The 17,562-nt window shown below is 43.2% G+C and overlaps 3 protein-coding genes across 4 annotated transcripts; 2 read left to right on the top strand and 1 right to left on the bottom strand.

Moving 5' to 3' along the window:
- Nucleotides 2,983-4,911, bottom strand: LOC8056044 (probable galacturonosyltransferase-like 3). The gene has a single exon (XM_002446793.2). The coding sequence runs from the start codon at nt 4,645-4,647 to the stop codon at nt 3,619-3,621; it is 1,029 nt and encodes a 342-aa protein (XP_002446838.1). The 5' UTR covers nt 4,648-4,911; the 3' UTR covers nt 2,983-3,618.
- Nucleotides 7,190-10,984, top strand: LOC8056043 (probable beta-D-xylosidase 6). 2 transcript variants are annotated; one of them, XM_002448180.2, is made up of 6 exons: nt 7,193-7,962; nt 8,271-8,437; nt 8,584-8,681; nt 9,269-9,619; nt 9,701-10,117; nt 10,211-10,974. In XM_002448180.2, exons 1-6 carry the CDS (start codon nt 7,294-7,296, stop codon nt 10,807-10,809), a joined length of 2,301 nt encoding a protein of 766 aa, XP_002448225.1. In that variant the 5' UTR covers nt 7,193-7,293; the 3' UTR covers nt 10,810-10,974. The 2 variants fall into 2 exon arrangements, with proteins under 2 accessions (XP_021318482.1, XP_002448225.1); XM_021462807.1 differs by having other exon boundaries at nt 7,190-7,962; nt 9,269-10,117; nt 10,211-10,984.
- On the top strand, nt 12,048-15,951 carry LOC8056042 (thioredoxin M2, chloroplastic). The gene is made up of 2 exons (XM_002448179.2): nt 12,048-12,435; nt 15,360-15,951. Exons 1-2 carry the CDS (start codon nt 12,195-12,197, stop codon nt 15,677-15,679), a joined length of 561 nt encoding a protein of 186 aa, XP_002448224.1. The 5' UTR covers nt 12,048-12,194; the 3' UTR covers nt 15,680-15,951.

Here is a 17,562-nt window from a genome sequence, read left to right as displayed (position 1 = left end):
AAACTTTTTAAGATTTTTCGTCACATTAAATCTTGTGATACAGGTATAGAATATTAAATATAGATAAAAACAAAAATTAATTATACAGTTTGTCTGTATATCTTGAGACGAAACTTTTAAGCCTAGTTACTCCATAATTGGATGATGTTTGTCAAATAAAAACGAAAGTGCTACAGTGTCAAAATCTAAAACTTTTTAAATCTAAACTGACAAGGTAAATTGAGCTATTTCCTAATTTCCAGTAAATATGCAACGGCGACTCAGCGAAGATGAAGTTTGCTCGCATGGGTGTCACTCTCTCGAAAGGGATCTTGTGCCACACTAGCGTGCACCATGCTGCGATTTAGGACATCTTTGAAATGTAAGAATTTTAAAACAAATGAATAAACAAAATATAGAACTGTAAATTGAGAACGAAAACATAGAAATTGCACTTATTAGACTTTCATAAATTGAGAACAAAAACACATAAATCAGAAAGAGAGAAGCAAAGTAAACTAAGATGGTTTTGATAAGATTGGACCTCTCATGTTAGACTTCCTACAGAAGATCACATATGGATTAAGCCATTTCATAAGAAATTTGTTGGATTTCAGAATTCAATCATTTGTTCAAAGGCCATGGGAAAAATACACTACATACAGTATAGGACTTTAGTGCTAATACCAAATTCATTTATAAATTCTATTCATTTCGTCCTGAAAATAATATAATTTTAGCATAGTATCAAATCAAACTATCGACTAAATTTATTAAAAAAGGGTATCAATACTTATGATACCGAATAAGAATCACTATATTTGTCTTGGAATATATTTTCATAGTATAGTTCTTTTATGTAATAAGTATTGATATTTTTTTCAAAAAAAAAGTTAAATATCTTGATAAGGATGTAACTTCAATTACATTGTTTTCAAGACAGAGGAGGTACTTCCTCCGTTCAAAACAGATTGCTTTAATAAATCTAGTCAAAATCAAATTACATTAACTCGGACTGAATTATTAAAAATAAAGTCAGCAGTTATTATTTTAATTATTTATACTTTGAAAATATTTCATGGTACTTATTTGGTATCACATATATTATTAATTTTCAAATAAAAAAATCACGCTAAAGATGGACTGCAATGTAGTTGGAATTATATATTGCCATATTTGGGATAGAGAGTAGCACTCCCTAGGTAGTAATATTTATGATACATAAAAAAGTAGTAATGCAGTTTTCATTGAGTCAAACAATCTTTATAATGTTTATGATAAATTTATTTAGAGATATAAAGTTGATATTAATTTTTATAAACATAGGCCTTGTTTAGTTTCGATAACATTTTGGTTTTTGGAAGTGTAGCACCGTCGTTTTTATTTGAAAAACACTGCCTAATCATGGAGTAAATAGGCTTAAAAGATTCATCTCGCGATTTACAGGTAAACTGTGCAATTAATTTTTATTTTCGTCTATATTTAGTGCTCCATGAATGTGCTGTAAGATTCGATGTGACAAAAAATCTTAAAAAGTTTTTTTTAGCCTTGTTTAGTTCGCAAAAATTTAGACTGGATTTTGCCAACTAAACAATTGGGGTGAACTAACAAGGCCTATAGTCAAGCGGTGGCCTGCTAGCTGCTGGTCCACTGGAATAGTGGAACAGTGCATCTGCATGGCAATTGGCAACATGTTGGCGCTTGTCCCATCCCTGGTAAAATGCAAGACTGTCGGTGGCACTTTTGTCAGTTCGGTGACCGATCCGCCCTCTGCTTACTTTCAAATTTTTTTCAAAATATAAATAGTAGTATTTTCGTTTTTATTTGACAAATATTGTCTAATTATGGACTAATTAGGCTTAAAAGATTCGCCTCGTCAATTCCGACCAAACTGTGCAATTAGTTTTTATTTTCGTCTATATTTAATACTCTATGCATACAGATAAAGATTCGATGTGACCGAGAATTTGAAAAATTTTGCAAAATTTTAGGCCTTACAGCACTACAGTAGCAGCACCGCAGTCCGCAGGGAGTAGCGGCCGCGGAAGTTGGGCGGGGGGCGATCAGTTTTGAAGGACGTCATATCATCACCATCTAAGCACCTTTGGATGGTCTGTCAGCTGTCACCGCTGCAGCCTGCAGTAATCCTGCACGAAGCACCATTCCCGTCGACAGCATCACGCTCGCACGCTACCACAGTCGCTTCGAAATCTAAAAAATTTTTAAGGCCTTGTTTAGTTCCGAAAAGTGAAAAGATTTTGGTACGGTAGCACTTTCGTTTGTTTGTGACAAATATTATCCAATCATGGACTAACTATGATCAAAAGATTCGTCTCGTAATTTACAGCTAAACTGTGTAATTAGTTTTTGTTTTCGTCTATATTTAATGTTTCATGCATGTGCCACAATATTCGATGTGACGAGGAATCTTGAAAACTTTTTGGTTTTCAGGGTGAACTAAACAAGGCCTAAGATTGCCTGTCGCATCGAATCTTGTGTCATATGTATGAAGCATTAAATATAAACAAAAACAAAAACTAATTACATAGTTTATCTGTAAATTACGAGACAAATATTTTAATTCTAGTTAATTCATGATTAGACAATATTTGTCAAATAAAAATGATAGTGTTACGGTAGCGAAATCCGATTTTTTTTTCAGAACTAAACAAGGCCCGAGGAGAAAAGGCCGAAAGGAACCGGACCAGGACTTGGACCCCTTTTCTCCCCTCTCGCGCTCGCGCACGGGAGTAGCAAAGAATTTGCTGCCTTTTCTTTTTTACAAAGAAGATCCCCTCGAGCACTTGGCAAGCGCCCATTTGAAGAATCACATGGCACCAAACTCCACTGAAAATCATCCGTGGATCAGGCTTTAAACAAAAGCGGTAAAGTCAGGTCAGATTCCTGATTTGTGCCACCAGACAACATCTCCAATTAGTTTTTTTTTGCTGCTATAAAAGTTAGAAGAGCAGCATTTCTTTTCATTCTGAGAACAAAACGACATCTCAAATCTGGCTAGCTGTGCACTGCGATCAACGAATTAAAAATAGCAGCCTTGCATTCGTACAAAAATAATAATAAAAACTACACCAAGCGGCATTTCCCAAGAACAACTCCACCTGCTAGCCCTAACCTCTGACGATCATATACAAATATATAACCCTAATAATTCCAAATATACCCAGTTTTATTCCATGGTGATAAACCTGTGGCTTGCCTATTATATGGAAGTAGATTCAAGAATTTATAACAAGAACAAAATAAAGAATAGAATCTATAGATCTACTATTGTCCCAACAGGCCAAAAAACAAAACAACAGCTGTACACAGCCATGTCTGCATTTCACCTCGGCCCCCACCCCAAAATCCCCATCCGCCACCAACGTGTGGGCCCGACGAATTTCAGTACCGACAGGGCCACTCGAACCAACGCCGTTACGACTGACAGCATGGACTGATCAGGGACCCACCCGGAGTGTCCAGGTGGGTCTAACGTGTCATTGACTCGGCGCCCCGACGCCGACACCCACCCGTGGGAGGGGCGAAGCGAGCGGAGGCGGAGCAGCCAAGCGCCGTGGCATATGATCCGATCGGACGCGAACAAATCGATCGCGCTCCAGCGATGTGGGGCCAGCATTGTCAGGCGACGGCGGCGAGGAGGTCGTCCCGGGCGCCGCGGTGGCGAAGGAGGTCGTAGGGTGCCCAGAGCGCGTCGAGCGGGCACGGCCGGCCGGCGTCCAGCCGCAGCCACGGCTTCCCCTTCCCGCTCCAGTGCAGCAAGCTGACCGGACCGGGGTGCAGCTCCCGGCACTGCCCGGCCACGTTGTCGCCGCCGAGCCCGTGCTGGTTCCACCGGTGCTCCACGGCCTTCACCTCGCCGGCAAACACCAGGAGGAACGGCGGGAGGGAGCCCAGCTCGTAAATCCTGGCCTCCTGCTTCTGCACCTCCATCCAGTACTCCAGCTTCGCAGTGTACCCGCCGGAGCGCCACCTGTCCAGGTCGATGACCATGACCCCGGTGTTGAAGTAGCAGGGGACGCGCGTCCGGTTGGCGAATACGGCGGCGTACTCGGGGTGGCGCCAGAACGTGTCGGTGAAATAGGAGGTGAAGTTGGCGTGGCAGTACTCGGGGGCGGCGAGGGCGGCGTCGGGGCCGAGGTCGGTGGCCCAGAGACGGGCGACGTCGTCGACCACGAGGAGGTCGGAGTCGAGGTAGAGGACGCGGGAGACGGAGCGCGGCAGGAGGTCCGCGAGGTAGATGCGGGCGTAGTTGAGGGGCTGGTCGAGCGCGCGCCGGACGGAGGATGAGATCTTGCCCCGGACGAGGCGTGCGTCGAAGCGGTGCACGGTGGCCGGGAGCGTGGGGAAGGCGGCCGCCAGCGCGCGGCGGAGCGAGTCGAGGCGGCGCGCCGGGGAGGCCGAGGAGGCGACGAAGTGGAAGGCGATGGACTCCGGGCAGGCGGCGTGGCGGAGCACGGAGAGGACGCCCGCGAGGGAGCCCCGCAGGTAGGTGGCGTCCAGCGTCATCGCGATGTGGATCGTCGGCGCGCCCGCGCAGGCCGCGCCGTTGCGGAACGCCGGAGCCTCGCGGAACTCCGGAAGCTCCCCGCCGCCTCCGGCCGCCGCCGCGCACGCTGCGGCGAGGAGGACCACGGCGAGGACGCGCATTGCGTCCCCGGGATGTCCTTCAGCTACCCTCCCCCTCTCGGAGAATCGAGCGGAAGGGAATTTGATGGGTACGGGTGTGGCCGTGTGGGGAAGACGAGATTGGAAGGGGGTGATGCGGAGTTTAAGAGACGGGGGACCGGAGACAGGCTGGAGCTGGACGGAGGAAGACGTGTGACGGTGTGAGGTTTCCCTGTGGTTTTACGGGGTTTTTAGTTGGGTTTCTGCGATTTCCCGGATGTTTGGTTGGTATGCAGAGAAACGAACGATCCCGTGGACTGCGGCTAGGCCCAAGCCCAAACGTTTGGCTCGAAGCCCGTGACTCCGCGAGTTGAACTGGACGACATCCTACGTTTTCAAAATTTCCAAATGTCCCACACCAGCTGGATCCGTTTGAAATACAGATACAGGATTTACAAGAAAACATATAACTTTTTTTATAGAAATTAGCGCGATGTTATAGAAAAAATATTCAATAAAATATTCCGCATTTAGAAAACATCTCTTTTTCACTCACTCAACTATCGTCACGGTCTAGGTTTTCTTCTCAAACTCCAAAACTAAACTAGGTAAGTTTCCTCCCTCAACCCCAAAACCAATTAAATCACCTTGTTATATTGTTAGAAGTGGTTTTCGAGATGGATTTACCATTTTATAAATATTTTTTGTTGGTAAACTTTGAATAAGGTTTTCAAACTCCAAAAAAATAGCGTGACCATGTGTGCGCCTTCTTTCTATGTTGATTAATGAGTTTGGTTGCTGCAGCAAGCAGCAACAAGAGTCATTGTCGCTTCGTCTAAAATCCCTAGGCTTATTAAAATTCCAAGAAAATCCTAGAGAAGGATTAGGGCATGATAAGTCCAAATAAAAAGGTTAGAGAACATGAAAATATATCTAGAAGTTTCTAGAAATTAGATTTATATCAAGGAAATAGGGAAGAATACCCCTATAGATCTAAAAAAACCAAACATTTTAATCAATGTCTTAAAGTGTTTTAAAAACTTTGTAAAATAAAAATGCAAGATATAACCAACATGAATGCATTTGACATTAACGTATGTTGCATCTAAGTTGGTTTCTTGTCAGGTTTTGTGCGGAAAGTTTTAGAAACACATTTATACTTGGATTGAATTTTTTATAATTTTTTTCATCTCCCTTATATCTACCCATTTTTATATAGCTAAAACCATTTTTTGAAGCTTCTATATATACATTTTAATGATTTCTAAATAACTTATTTAGGTTTAAGTGTGCTCTATATCTCTTATTTTTACTCAATATTTTTAAAAGCTCAAAGATCATTTTTGTGGTTTTAAAAATATTATTAAGTATTTACCGTGACTTTAATTAAAAATAACAATGCACCCAAAAACTCAGAGGAAAGAGGTAACTAAAACACTTTTTAGGCTGAGAGTTAGTTTGCCTAATTTTAGAGATAGATGTGAAAAAATGAAACCACAATAGTTCATGGAAGAAAAAAAAAGACCTTTTCACCCTATTCCATCTAAAGGATATGTTGGCGCCACATCTTCTAAGCCAAGTGTTGAATTTAGGACGTGTCTTGACTTGGTGGAGTGGGTTCTTCCTTCTTTGTTAAGGTTTTTGCCATGGTTATTGGTTTTGTTGCTGAAGCACATGTTAAGTAAGTTGTTGTTAGCAGAGTTATAAGTCGTGGCAACGGCTGGTCAGCTATTGTTTTTTCGTTGTAAACCCTTGTTTAGGTATAGGTCAATGTTCATGCTAATGTCATACTTTTTATCATATATAATATGAGTTTTATTTTTCTCAAACATAAGAATACAACTGCAAGGTTGAAAGTGTACCATCAACATGTTTATCCATGATAGTTCATGGGAACTATAAGATTAGAACAAAAGCCCACAAAACATCTTGTATTTAGAGCTTGCTCGCTTCATCGAGTCTGCATATTGGGCTCATAAGTCATCAAAACTATCAAGCCTCATTAGAGAATATATAAATTTGCACTATACATGTGAATATGATGGCGCAAAGTGTGATTGCATGGCAGCATCATGATTTCCCTTGAACTAGAGAGCGAGAGCTTGAGCCAAGAAGAACGAGATACAGTGTGACAGAAAATGGCCGACACCTACCGTGATAGGAGTAGGAGTACTACAACTCATCCGCACAGCACCTTCACAAAAAAGCAAAAAAACCAAGAACTGCCATCAGCCCATCCCTTAACAAAAGACGGTGAACAGAGCATCGAGCATTAACAAAACAAGAAAGAAAATCAAGAATATCTTGTTGCGGGTCCAAACACGATTCCTGACCCCCCTTGATCGATATGCCAAATCGTGACTGTACTGTTTCAAGTGGCCATGCTTATCCAAAATGAATTACGCATGGGCCGTGCTAGCAAGCAACTGATCCTCGTCATACACTGGGCAACGGGCAGCTAACCCTCCACTCCACGACGCAACCATCCGGCCCCACACGCCGGAGTCTCCGTTCGTGGCGTCGTCCCAGTCTCCGCGCCGTCCCGTGACAACACTGCAGCTACTACTAGCTCAGTGGGTCATCGCTTAAACGGCAAGCCACTCGACCCGAGTGCACGCCCCAAAATTGTAGCGTTGGCACCGAAATCCGGATCCTCCCCACCTAACGGCTACGGCCCGCCAATTCGCCATGCCTCTCGCCCTCCTCCTCTGCCTCCTCGCCTGCGGCGCAGCAGGCGCCGCCGCCACCGCGCGCCCGTGCGCGTCGCCTTATTCCGGCAGCAGCGCCTACCCGTTCTGCGACGCGTCGCTCTCCATCCCGGCCCGCGCGCGCGCGCTCGTCTCGCTGCTCACCCTGGACGAGAAGATCGCGCAGCTGTCCAACACGGCGGGCGGGGTCCCGCGCCTGGGCATCCCGCCCTACCAGTGGTGGTCCGAGTCGCTCCACGGCCTCGCCGACAACGGGCCCGGGGTCAACTTCTCCTCGGGCCCCGTCCGCGCCGCCACCACGTTCCCGCAGGTCATCCTGTCCACCGCCGCCTTCAACCGCTCGCTGTGGCGCGCCGTCGCCGAGGCCGTTGCGACGGAGGCGCTCGGCATGCACAACGCCGGCCAGGCCGGCCTCACGTACTGGGCGCCCAACATCAACATCTTCCGAGACCCGAGGTGGGGCCGTGGCCAGGAGACGTCCGGGGAGGACCCCGCTGTCGCCGCCGCGTACTCCCTCGAGTATGTCAAGGGCTTCCAGGGGGAGCAAGGGGAGGAAGGCAGAATCAGGCTCTCTGCGTGCTGCAAGCACTATACAGCGTATGACATGGAGAAATGGGAAGGATTCTCGAGGTACACCTTCAATGCCAAGGTGAACACATTCACGTCTCTTCATTACTCTGAACTTGTATAATCTTGATTAAACAAGTTCCATAGATAGCCACCGCTCACCAGCCAATCTTATCTTGGCTCACGCACGCATAGAGAAACACTGACATGTTCTGCTCTAGGGCGTATGTTAAGATGTTCGTGGAAAACTGAACTGAAAAAAAAAAATCAAAAACTCTCTTCATATACTCTACTTAGCAATATATATACTCAATTCAAAAGTCGAAGTACAGGCAGCCTTGGAATCACCATATTTCTTTGCAAGTCGGGATTGTAATCCACTGCTCGCAGGTAAATGCACAAGATTTGGAAGACACGTACCAGCCGCCTTTCAAGACCTGCATCCAGGAGGCTCGTGCTAGCTGCTTGATGTGTGCATATAACCAGGTCAATGGCGTGCCTATGTGTGCTAACAAAGATCTTCTACAGAAGACCAGGGATGAATGGGGCTTCCAGGGGTATGCTACCAGTTCTTCCTCTGAATTTACCTCTATTGAGACTTGGACCACAGAATATTTCAGGAATGATAAGGAATTTCATTATATGAACCACCAAATCCAGCATTTCCATTTTTGTTTACCTGTGTTTATTTGATTCTCTCAAGGTATATTACATCTGATTGTGATGCTGTGGCAATTATTCATGAAAACCAGACATACACTAAATCAGATGAAGATTCGATAGCAATTGTTCTTAAGGCAGGTTAGTACCCTCAAGCCTTCTCTCTTATACTGAGAAACACATGATTTGTTTCTCTTTGTAGACTAGAAGTGGCTTCTCAGTCAAACCTAGCATTCCAAAAGTAGATACTATGAGTGTGTAGGAAAAAATGCTAGTCAAGTCCAACTGGTGTATAAGCCTTGTTTTGGTAACCACCAATATTGCAAAGATATTTACATACTTCCGTTTTGATGCTTCTCCTTTCTGTTTCTAGTGATTCCTTGAGAACCTTGCTGTTCGGAGGTTTCGGCGTCTTGTCGAACTAAATTTCTTAGAACATCATCTGCCATCTGACCATTTATGTCTTCAATGCTAGTCAAGTCCAACTGATGTATAAGCCTTGTTTTGGTAACCACCAATATTGCAAAGATATTTACATACTTCCGTTTTGAGGCTTCTCCTTTCTGTTTCCAGTGATTCCTTGAGAACCTTGCTGTTCGGAGGTTTCGACGTCTTGTCGAACTAAATTTCATAGAACATCATCTGCCATCTGACCATTTATGTCTTGAATCTGTCAGCTAATCTTTTGCTGAGGTGTTAGAATTACTCCTTTTTTTTCTTTTTTGAAGGAATGGATATCAACTGTGGTTCTTTCCTAGTTCGGCATACTAAGTCAGCAGTTGAGAAGGGAAAGGTTCAAGAACAAGATATCGACCGTGCCCTTTTTAATCTATTCTCTGTTCAATTGCGTCTTGGAATATTTGATAAGCCCAACAACAACCAATGGTCCACTCAACTAGGGCCCAACAATGTGTGCACGAAAGAGCATAGAGAGCTTGCAGCAGAAGCTGTAAGGCAGGGTGCTGTCCTTCTGAAGAATGACCATAGTTTTTTGCCTCTGAAGAGAAGCGAAGTTAGACATGTTGCCATCATTGGACCATCTGCAAATGATGTGTATGCGATGGGTGGAGACTATACAGGTTTCACATCACTACCTCAAATGAACATTTTCTTAACTTACTATTTTGCATACATTTTAACATTATATTCACTTTATTCAGGTGTAGCCTGCAACCCGACGACCTTCCTTAAGGGCATTCAAGCCTATGCTACACAAACAACCTTTGCCGCTGGATGCAAGGATGTTTCCTGTAACTCAACAGAATTGTTTGGCGAAGCTATTGCTGCAGCTAAAAGAGCCGATATTGTTGTTGTAGTTGCTGGCTTGAACCTGACAGAAGAGCGTGAAGACTTCGATAGAGTGAGCCTTCTCCTTCCAGGCAAGCAGATGAGCCTCATACATGCCGTTGCTAGTGTAGCGAAGAAGCCCCTTGTGTTGGTTCTCTTAGGTGGTGGTCCTGTTGATGTTTCATTTGCTAAGCAAGATCCACGAATTGCAAGCATTCTTTGGCTCGGATATCCTGGTGAGGTTGGTGGACAGGTCCTTCCGGAAATTCTTTTTGGAGAGTACAACCCAGGTGAGTAAATAACCTCTTAAAAGAAAATATGATTGTTGCAATGAAAAAATTGTGGTGGCTGCTGGACTAATTTAGTGGGTGCTGTAATAACAGGAGGAAAGCTGGCTATGACTTGGTATCCCGAATCCTTTACTGCTATTCCGATGACTGATATGAACATGAGAGCTGACCCTTCACGAGGCTACCCTGGGAGAACATATCGATTTTACACTGGCGATGTAGTGTATGGTTTTGGATACGGTTTAAGTTACTCCAAATATTCGTATAGCATCTTGTCGGCTCCAAAGAAGATCACCATGTCGCGTTCATCAGTTTTGGACATTATTAGTAGAAAGCCTTCATACATAAGGAGGGATGGACTAGACTTCGTGAAAACTGAAGATATTGCATCATGTGAAGCTCTGGCATTCTCTGTTCATGTCGCTGTTTCAAATCATGGTAGCATGGATGGGAGTCATGCTGTTCTTCTGTTTGCGAGATCGAAATCAAGCGTTCCGGGCTTTCCTATCAAACAGCTGGTTGGGTTCGAGCGTGTCCACACGGCGGCTGGCAGTGCATCCAATGTGGAGATTAGCGTCGACCCTTGCAAGCATATGAGCGCAGCCAATCCTGAAGGCAAAAGGGTACTGTTATTGGGTGACCATGTTCTGACGGTGGGTGATGAAGAGTTCGAATTATTCATTGAACTCTGACAGGGATGTACCAAGCCTTACCATTTACGGATCTGAAATTTGGAATAATCTGATGAATAAAACTTGTAAAGAAACACGCTGTAAAGATTCATCATTGAACTGGATGCAAGTACAGTAAACATGCTGTAAAGATTCATCATTGAGTTGGATGATAATACAGTTGCAGCCATTGCAGTATAAAACTTGCCAGAAATACATCCAGCACACTACTCTGAATAGACGCAAATAAACGTCTGTTTAGATTGGCTGCGCTACCAGGCGGCTAACAGTGCGCTAGTGCAGATGTTCGAATAGACGCAAATAAACGTCTGTTTAGATTGGAGATGAAAATTTTTTGGATGTCATATCGGATGTGTCGGAAGAATGTCGGGAGGGGTTTTTAGAGACTAATAAAAAAACAAATTACATAGCCCATCAGAAAACTACAAGACAAATCTATTAAGCATAATTAATCTATCATTAGCACATGTCATATCGGATGTGTCGGAAGAATGTCGGGAGGGGTTTTTAGAGACTAATAAAAAACAAATTACATAGCCCATCAGAAAACTACAAGACAAATCTATTAAGCATAATTAATCTATCATTAGCACATGTGAGTTACTGTAGCACTTAAGGCTAATCATGGAGTAACTAGGCTTAAAAGATTCGTCTCATATTTTTCAATCAAACTGTGTAATTAGTTTATTTTTTATGTACATTTAATGTTCCATGCATGTGTCCAAAGATTCGATGGGATGGACGAAAAAATTTTGGGTGGGGAACTAAATAGGGCCCTAGTATTCAGGCCTTGTTTAGATGTGAAATGTTTTTGGATTTCGCTACTGTAGCATTTTCGTTTGTTTATGATAAATATTGTTCAATCATAGACTAACTAGGATCAAAAGATTCGTCTCATGATTTACAGATAAACTGTGTAATTAGTTTTCGTTTTCGTCTATATTTAATGCTTCATGTATGTGTCGCAAGATTTGATGTGACGGGGAATCTCGAAAACTCTAAACAAGGCCTCAGTTTTTTTGTGAGTGCGAATGCTATCTCGCTTGTTCAGAACGAGCCCTTCCAGGCGCTTTGTCGTGCCATACTCGTTTTCGGAGCAACGGGCTCATCGACAAGTTGCAATCAGCCCCAGCTGACGCGCGAGGGCGAGGTGGCACCGCCGCGCCGCACCACCGCCCAAGGGCAACTGGATCGGAACTAGTACCGGAACTAGTACACATGCTTTTCTTTCCCTCACATTCCCCTGTCTGTCTCCCTCTCGTCTCGTCGCATCGCACTCGGCCACTCGCACTCGCACGGTCCGGGCACCCGCACCGCAACAAAAAACGTGCCCCCGCCTTGCGTTGCCTTCTCGAACTCTCCCCCCGTCCCCGTCGCGGATCGCCATGGCCGCCGGCCTCGCCTTCCCCGTCCCCGCCGCCTCCTCTCCACTCGCCCGCGTCTCCTCACCTGCCCACACCGCGCACCGCATCTGCTGCGCGATCCCGTCGTCGTCCTCGCCCCGCACCGTCAAATACCCGCCGCTCCGTGCGGCTACCGTCCTCTCCGGGAACAGACGGGGCACGGGCCGTGGCGCGTCCGTAGTGTGCGCCGTCCAAGGCCAGGACGCGAACGCGACCATCCAAGGTACCCGAGTGGCCGAGTGGCGTGTTGTGTATGAGGATTAATTATTACTCCGTACGTAGAATTGTAGAAATGATACATAGATTTGGTTGATTGGAGTGCGATTACATATTTGATTCTAGGAATCGGCAAATAGGATAGGAGGATGCTGTGTCGTTTAGGTTGCGTAGGCAACTATTCGGAGTAATTTGTAATTAGCAGGAATTAGCTAGGGGATCAAAGGTTACGACACCAAGGGCACCGCTGGGCAGCATTCTGGATAGCAACTCCACGCAACGGCAAGCAGCTGTTGACGTCTGTGTTTTTTTTTTGTGAATGTCTACCTTCATGCATGCACCATCATGTACTCATGTAGATGTAGTGCGTTCCTGTGATAGAGACAGCACATCTACTTGCATTTGCTTCGATCACATATTTGCAATTGTGTTCCCCTGGTAAGATGAAGCACATGTGTATTTACTATTTATTAGTACCTATGCTGTGTTGGAAGCAACAACACAGCTATATCGCTGGACTCTTAAGTCTTTATTGTTGGGAAAGCACCACCATCCCGGTTTGGAGCATGCAATTTTCCCTCTGTAATCAGCCTACTTTGTAATCTGTTTGAGTGCCATTTCTTTTAAATGCACTCAATGAAAATCAGATGGGGCAAGTCTCCTTCACCTCTGCAGACCTGTCCAAAACAAAGCACGTTTTGGTGTATCCAGGGATTCATGCATGTGCATGGGTGACTTGTTTTATCAGTTGTTTGAATAATCCCCTCCTCAAGAGGATTGAAGGGGATGAGGGGGGTTTTGAATTGAAAGGGATTTAATCCCACTCAATCCTTTTCAATCCCCACCAAACCGAACAAGCTCTTATGGTTTGTATCACAATTACCAATATTGTCGAGAAGGGGCACTATAATCCAAATATGGAAGTATACAACTTTGGAGTCCTAAATTGTTTGGTATTAGTTAAATACTTAAATGTATAGATTCATGTATGATCCACGTGGGTCATGTACCACTTTTTATTTTGTCAATTTGTTATGGCATCGTGTAGCACCCTTTGGTTTGATGAGGATGTATCACATTGTTAATACTTGGTAATTGAATGCCTTTCTTATCAGTCCCTTTAGAGTGGTTGCTTTATCCACAATTATAGGTTTAACATAGAAGTTGTTTGCTAAAGTGTTGCAAAGACTAAAACCAGAAATGCTTACTTCTTAGCCTTGATTGAATAATAGCTTAGGAGATTGCTTCTTGTTTTTTTAATAACTATGACAGTTGCAACACACCTTTTGCACAAAGCAAGGCATACACGAACTGTTCAAATGCATCATATTGGGATAGACATATCATGTTAGATTCAATTGTAGATTTTTAATTGTGTTTCCTTGGGAATGTCAAGCACATGGTTATCTACTGTCTAGTACCTGTGTTGTGTGCTTGTGTTGGAGTTGGAGACGACAACCTTTATGTTGTTGGAGCTTTGCTTTGCTGGGAAAGCATCAAAACAGCATCCAGTTCTCCTATGGTGCATCCAGAGATCCATGCATGCGCACGGGTGGCTTGCTTTATTATGGTATAAAGTATAAATTACAATTACTAATGTTGCTAACCACCCATTTCCTTTTGTGTAAAGGCGCTATAATCCAAATATGGAAGCATACAATTGTCAAATCTGGGCTGCTATAAGCCATAAATTGTTCAGTAGTAGTTAAATCTCGGATGCTATAAGCGCTAAGTTGTCAAATCTGGGCTGCTATAAGGGCACTCACAATGCAAGACTCTATCACAGAGTCCAAGACACTTAATTACATATTATTTATGGTATTTTGCTGATGTGGCAGCATATTTATTGAAGAAAGAGGTAGAAAAAATAAGACTCCAAATCTTATTTAGACTCCAAGTCCACATTGTTCGAGGTAATAAATAACTTTAGACTCTATGATAGAGTCTGCATTGTGAGTGCCCTAAGCATACTATGTATGTATGATTCACGTGGGTCATGCACCCTTGTTATCTTGCCAATTTTGTTATTGCCTTAATAACTTATGGTGGTGTGAAAAACACAACTCCTTTTGATTTGATGAGAATGTATGTCATCTATCACATTATTTATCACTGACAAGATTGAATGCATTTTCTGTCAGTCCCTTTACTCTTGTTGTTTTACCCACGATTCTGTTGAGGCTTAACATAAAAGCTGTTAGTAAGTTAAATTTGAAAGATTAAAACCAGCAATGCTTACTGCTTAGCCATGATTGAATAGTATCTCGGGAGGTTGCTTACTTGTTTCGTTTTAATAATTATGGCAAAGTTGCAACATGCTTTTTGCACAAAGTGAGGCATACTGTATCTGTTTAGATGCATCATACTGGGACAAGCATATCATGTCGTGCTCCCATTTTGGCAACTGGTGTTTGTAGATTGTTCTTACTTTAATTTTAGCACCTTCATTTATACATCCATCTCCTTATGTTCCAATATTTGGTTCCATGTTTGTCAAATTATTGATTCAAATCAATGTGGTTCAATTAAACTATTTCCTTTTTTGAACCTAATTTCCCTAAACTTCAGTTTTTTTTTTGTTTTGTTTTTTTTTTTTTTTTGCAAAAAAACAACTCTCCTTTGCAATTTTGCATAGGATTTGAACTAATGTTGGTTAAGTATGAAAAAACTGGGCATACCTAATCATTATATTGCTCTGCCTAGGACTGTAGTTGCACAGGTATAAAGTGGCCCTGTATTATTACTACTAGTATTTCAAAAAACTAATTCTGAGAAAATTACCTCCCCTGCAAGCTGGATGCTGTTGCGATTTTATTTCAATCGCTCACGAAAATCTTTTATCTTTGGTGTTATATCTTGACATTTCTTTGTTGTCGGTACTATACCTATGGATCACTTGACGTTTTCTCGTTTTCAACTGTTCAATTGTAGTCCCAGATGTGACAAAGTCAACATGGCAATCACTTGTGATTGAGAGCGAGCTTCCTGTCCTTGTTGAGTTCTGGGCTTCATGGTGCGGGCCATGCAAAATGATAGATCCAGTTGTTGGCAAGCTCTCAAAGGACTACGAGGGAAAGCTGAGATGCTACAAGCTCAACACAGATGAGAACCCAGACATAGCAAGCCAGTACGGGGTCCGGAGCATCCCCACCCTGATGATACTCAAGAATGGCGAGAAAAAGGAGTCGGTCATTGGGGCTGTGCCTGAGAGCACACTGGTCACATGCATCGAGAAATTTGTTGAGAGGTAAAATGCGCAGTGGATCTCTTTCTCTTGAGCACAGTTTCCTTTCAATCAAAAGGAACCACTTGAGCCATACGGAGAACAGTTCTATAATAACTGCCTGTAGATAATGGGATTATATATATGTTCGATTATTGTTTGAGGAAAGCGGCATGAACACCCCAGCCTGGTTTTATTCTCTTACTATTCTTTAGAGCTCTGAAATGTGTAACGTGGACGTCAGAGAACCTCGTTCGATTCTCGTTAATATAAGAATACACACATCATTGCTTATGGCCATTTCCAATTGTATATATATGCTTGAGAATTGCTTATGGCCATTTCCAATTATATATAATACTAGCAGGGAACCCGCGCGTTGCCGCGGGAACATGTACCGTTGAGTACGGGACCTGTACTGTTCAGCCATATCGGGTGGTGGATACTATTCATTAAGATCCGTTACTGTTTTATGGAGCCCGTTACTGTTCAGCCATATCGGGTTTGTACTGTTCATAAGATCCGTTAATGAAACCCGTTACTGTTTAGCCATATCGGTGTATATAGTGTTTTATCGGGTGTTCATAGGACCCATTACTGTTGCCAGAACAGTGTTTCTGTGAGGGGGCACTATTGATCTACAGTACTCTGTGAGAGGAGGCGCGATCTCCAGCTATTGGAGTATAGGATAGATGCTTGAGATATACATCTTGTTTACGAGATTTCATCTGATTAGTATCTATCATACGTGGGCCCAACTCGGGATTGTGTTGCATTCAGAATGGCAACATGTGCTTTACTGCTGCACCTTGGGCCTCTTGGTATGTTAGCCCTGTTTAGTTTCTTACCCAAAATTTTTTCATCCATCCCATCAAATCTTTGACACATACATGGAATATTAAATATACATAAAAAATAAACTAATTACACAGTTTGGTTAAAAATCGCTAGACGAATCTTTTAAGCCTAGTTACTTCATGATTAGCCTTAAGCCCTTAAGTGCTACAGTAACTTAAATGTGCTAATGATAGATTAATTATGCTTAATAGATTTGTCTTGCAGTTTTCTGACGAGCTATGTAATTTGTTTTTTTATTAGTTTCTAAAAGCTCATTCCGACATCCTTCCGACACATCCGATATGACACCAAAAAAATTTCATCTCCAATCTAAACAGGGCCTTAGGCCAGTCTCAATGCATAGTTTCATGACACAGTTACCAAGACTATAAACTAGGTAACTGAGCCATAGGAGTTTTATGGAGATGAAACTCCTCTCTCATCTGATGAAACTCCTTCATTTAATAATCCTGCCAAGTCAGCAATTTTGCTTATGTGGCACTCTATTTAATGTGCATGACACTCTCATGAAACATGCATTGAGAGTGATCTTAGTACATGAATTTCTTCGTTACGGACAAAGCTTTAAAATCCTACAGTAAATCCCTTGGGGGCATGTCTTGTCAAGTCTTGTGGAAACCTTAGCAGGACCACGGGGAGTGAGGGAAGAATCATCGACCTGTGGATCCATTCCGTGGTCCGTCGGAGTGTTGCGGGAACGTGTAATCCACTGGCAGAGGCTGCAAAACAGCGGGCGGTCTGTAATGTCTGGATCTGCGATTGTAGGCCCTTCCCTAGATTCAATGCAGGCCTAACCTTTGGTCCCATCGATGGTACGCGCTCGTACTGGGCCTTGTTTAGTTCCGGTACTGTAGCATTTTCGTTTGTTGACAAATATTATTTAATTATAGACTAACTAGGATCAAAAGATTCGTCTCGCGATTTTCAACTAAACTGTGTAATTAGTTTTTGCTTTCGTCTATATTTAATGCTTCATGCATGTGCCGCAAGATTCGATGTGACGGGAAATCTTAAAATTTTTTTGCTTTTTGGGGTGAACTAAACAAGGCCCTG

The sequence above is a fragment of the Sorghum bicolor genome, chromosome 6 (genome assembly GCF_000003195.3).
Source record: "Sorghum bicolor cultivar BTx623 chromosome 6, Sorghum_bicolor_NCBIv3, whole genome shotgun sequence".
NCBI classification, from domain to species: Eukaryota; Viridiplantae; Streptophyta; class Magnoliopsida; order Poales; family Poaceae; genus Sorghum; species Sorghum bicolor.
The sequence above is the reverse complement of the archived record's forward strand: the minus strand, read 5'-3'. Positions and strand labels throughout refer to the sequence as shown.

Excerpts from the sequence above, each read along its gene's own strand:
- LOC8056043 (XM_021462807.1), top strand. The coding sequence starts at position 7,294 with ATGCCTCTCGCCCTCCTCCTCTGCCTCCTCGCCTGCGGCGCAGCAGGC. Across the intron at positions 7,963-8,270 it reads GGTACACCTTCAATGCCAAG|GTAAATGCACAAGATTTGGA; the intron begins GTGAACACATTC and ends CACTGCTCGCAG. Across the intron at positions 8,438-8,583 it reads GATGAATGGGGCTTCCAGGG|GTATATTACATCTGATTGTG; the intron begins GTATGCTACCAG and ends GATTCTCTCAAG.
- LOC8056044 (XM_002446793.2), bottom strand. The coding sequence starts at position 4,647 with ATGCGCGTCCTCGCCGTGGTCCTCCTCGCCGCAGCGTGCGCGGCGGCG.
- LOC8056042 (XM_002448179.2), top strand. The coding sequence starts at position 12,195 with ATGGCCGCCGGCCTCGCCTTCCCCGTCCCCGCCGCCTCCTCTCCACTC. Across the intron at positions 12,436-15,359 it reads CGCGAACGCGACCATCCAAG|TCCCAGATGTGACAAAGTCA; the intron begins GTACCCGAGTGG and ends GTTCAATTGTAG.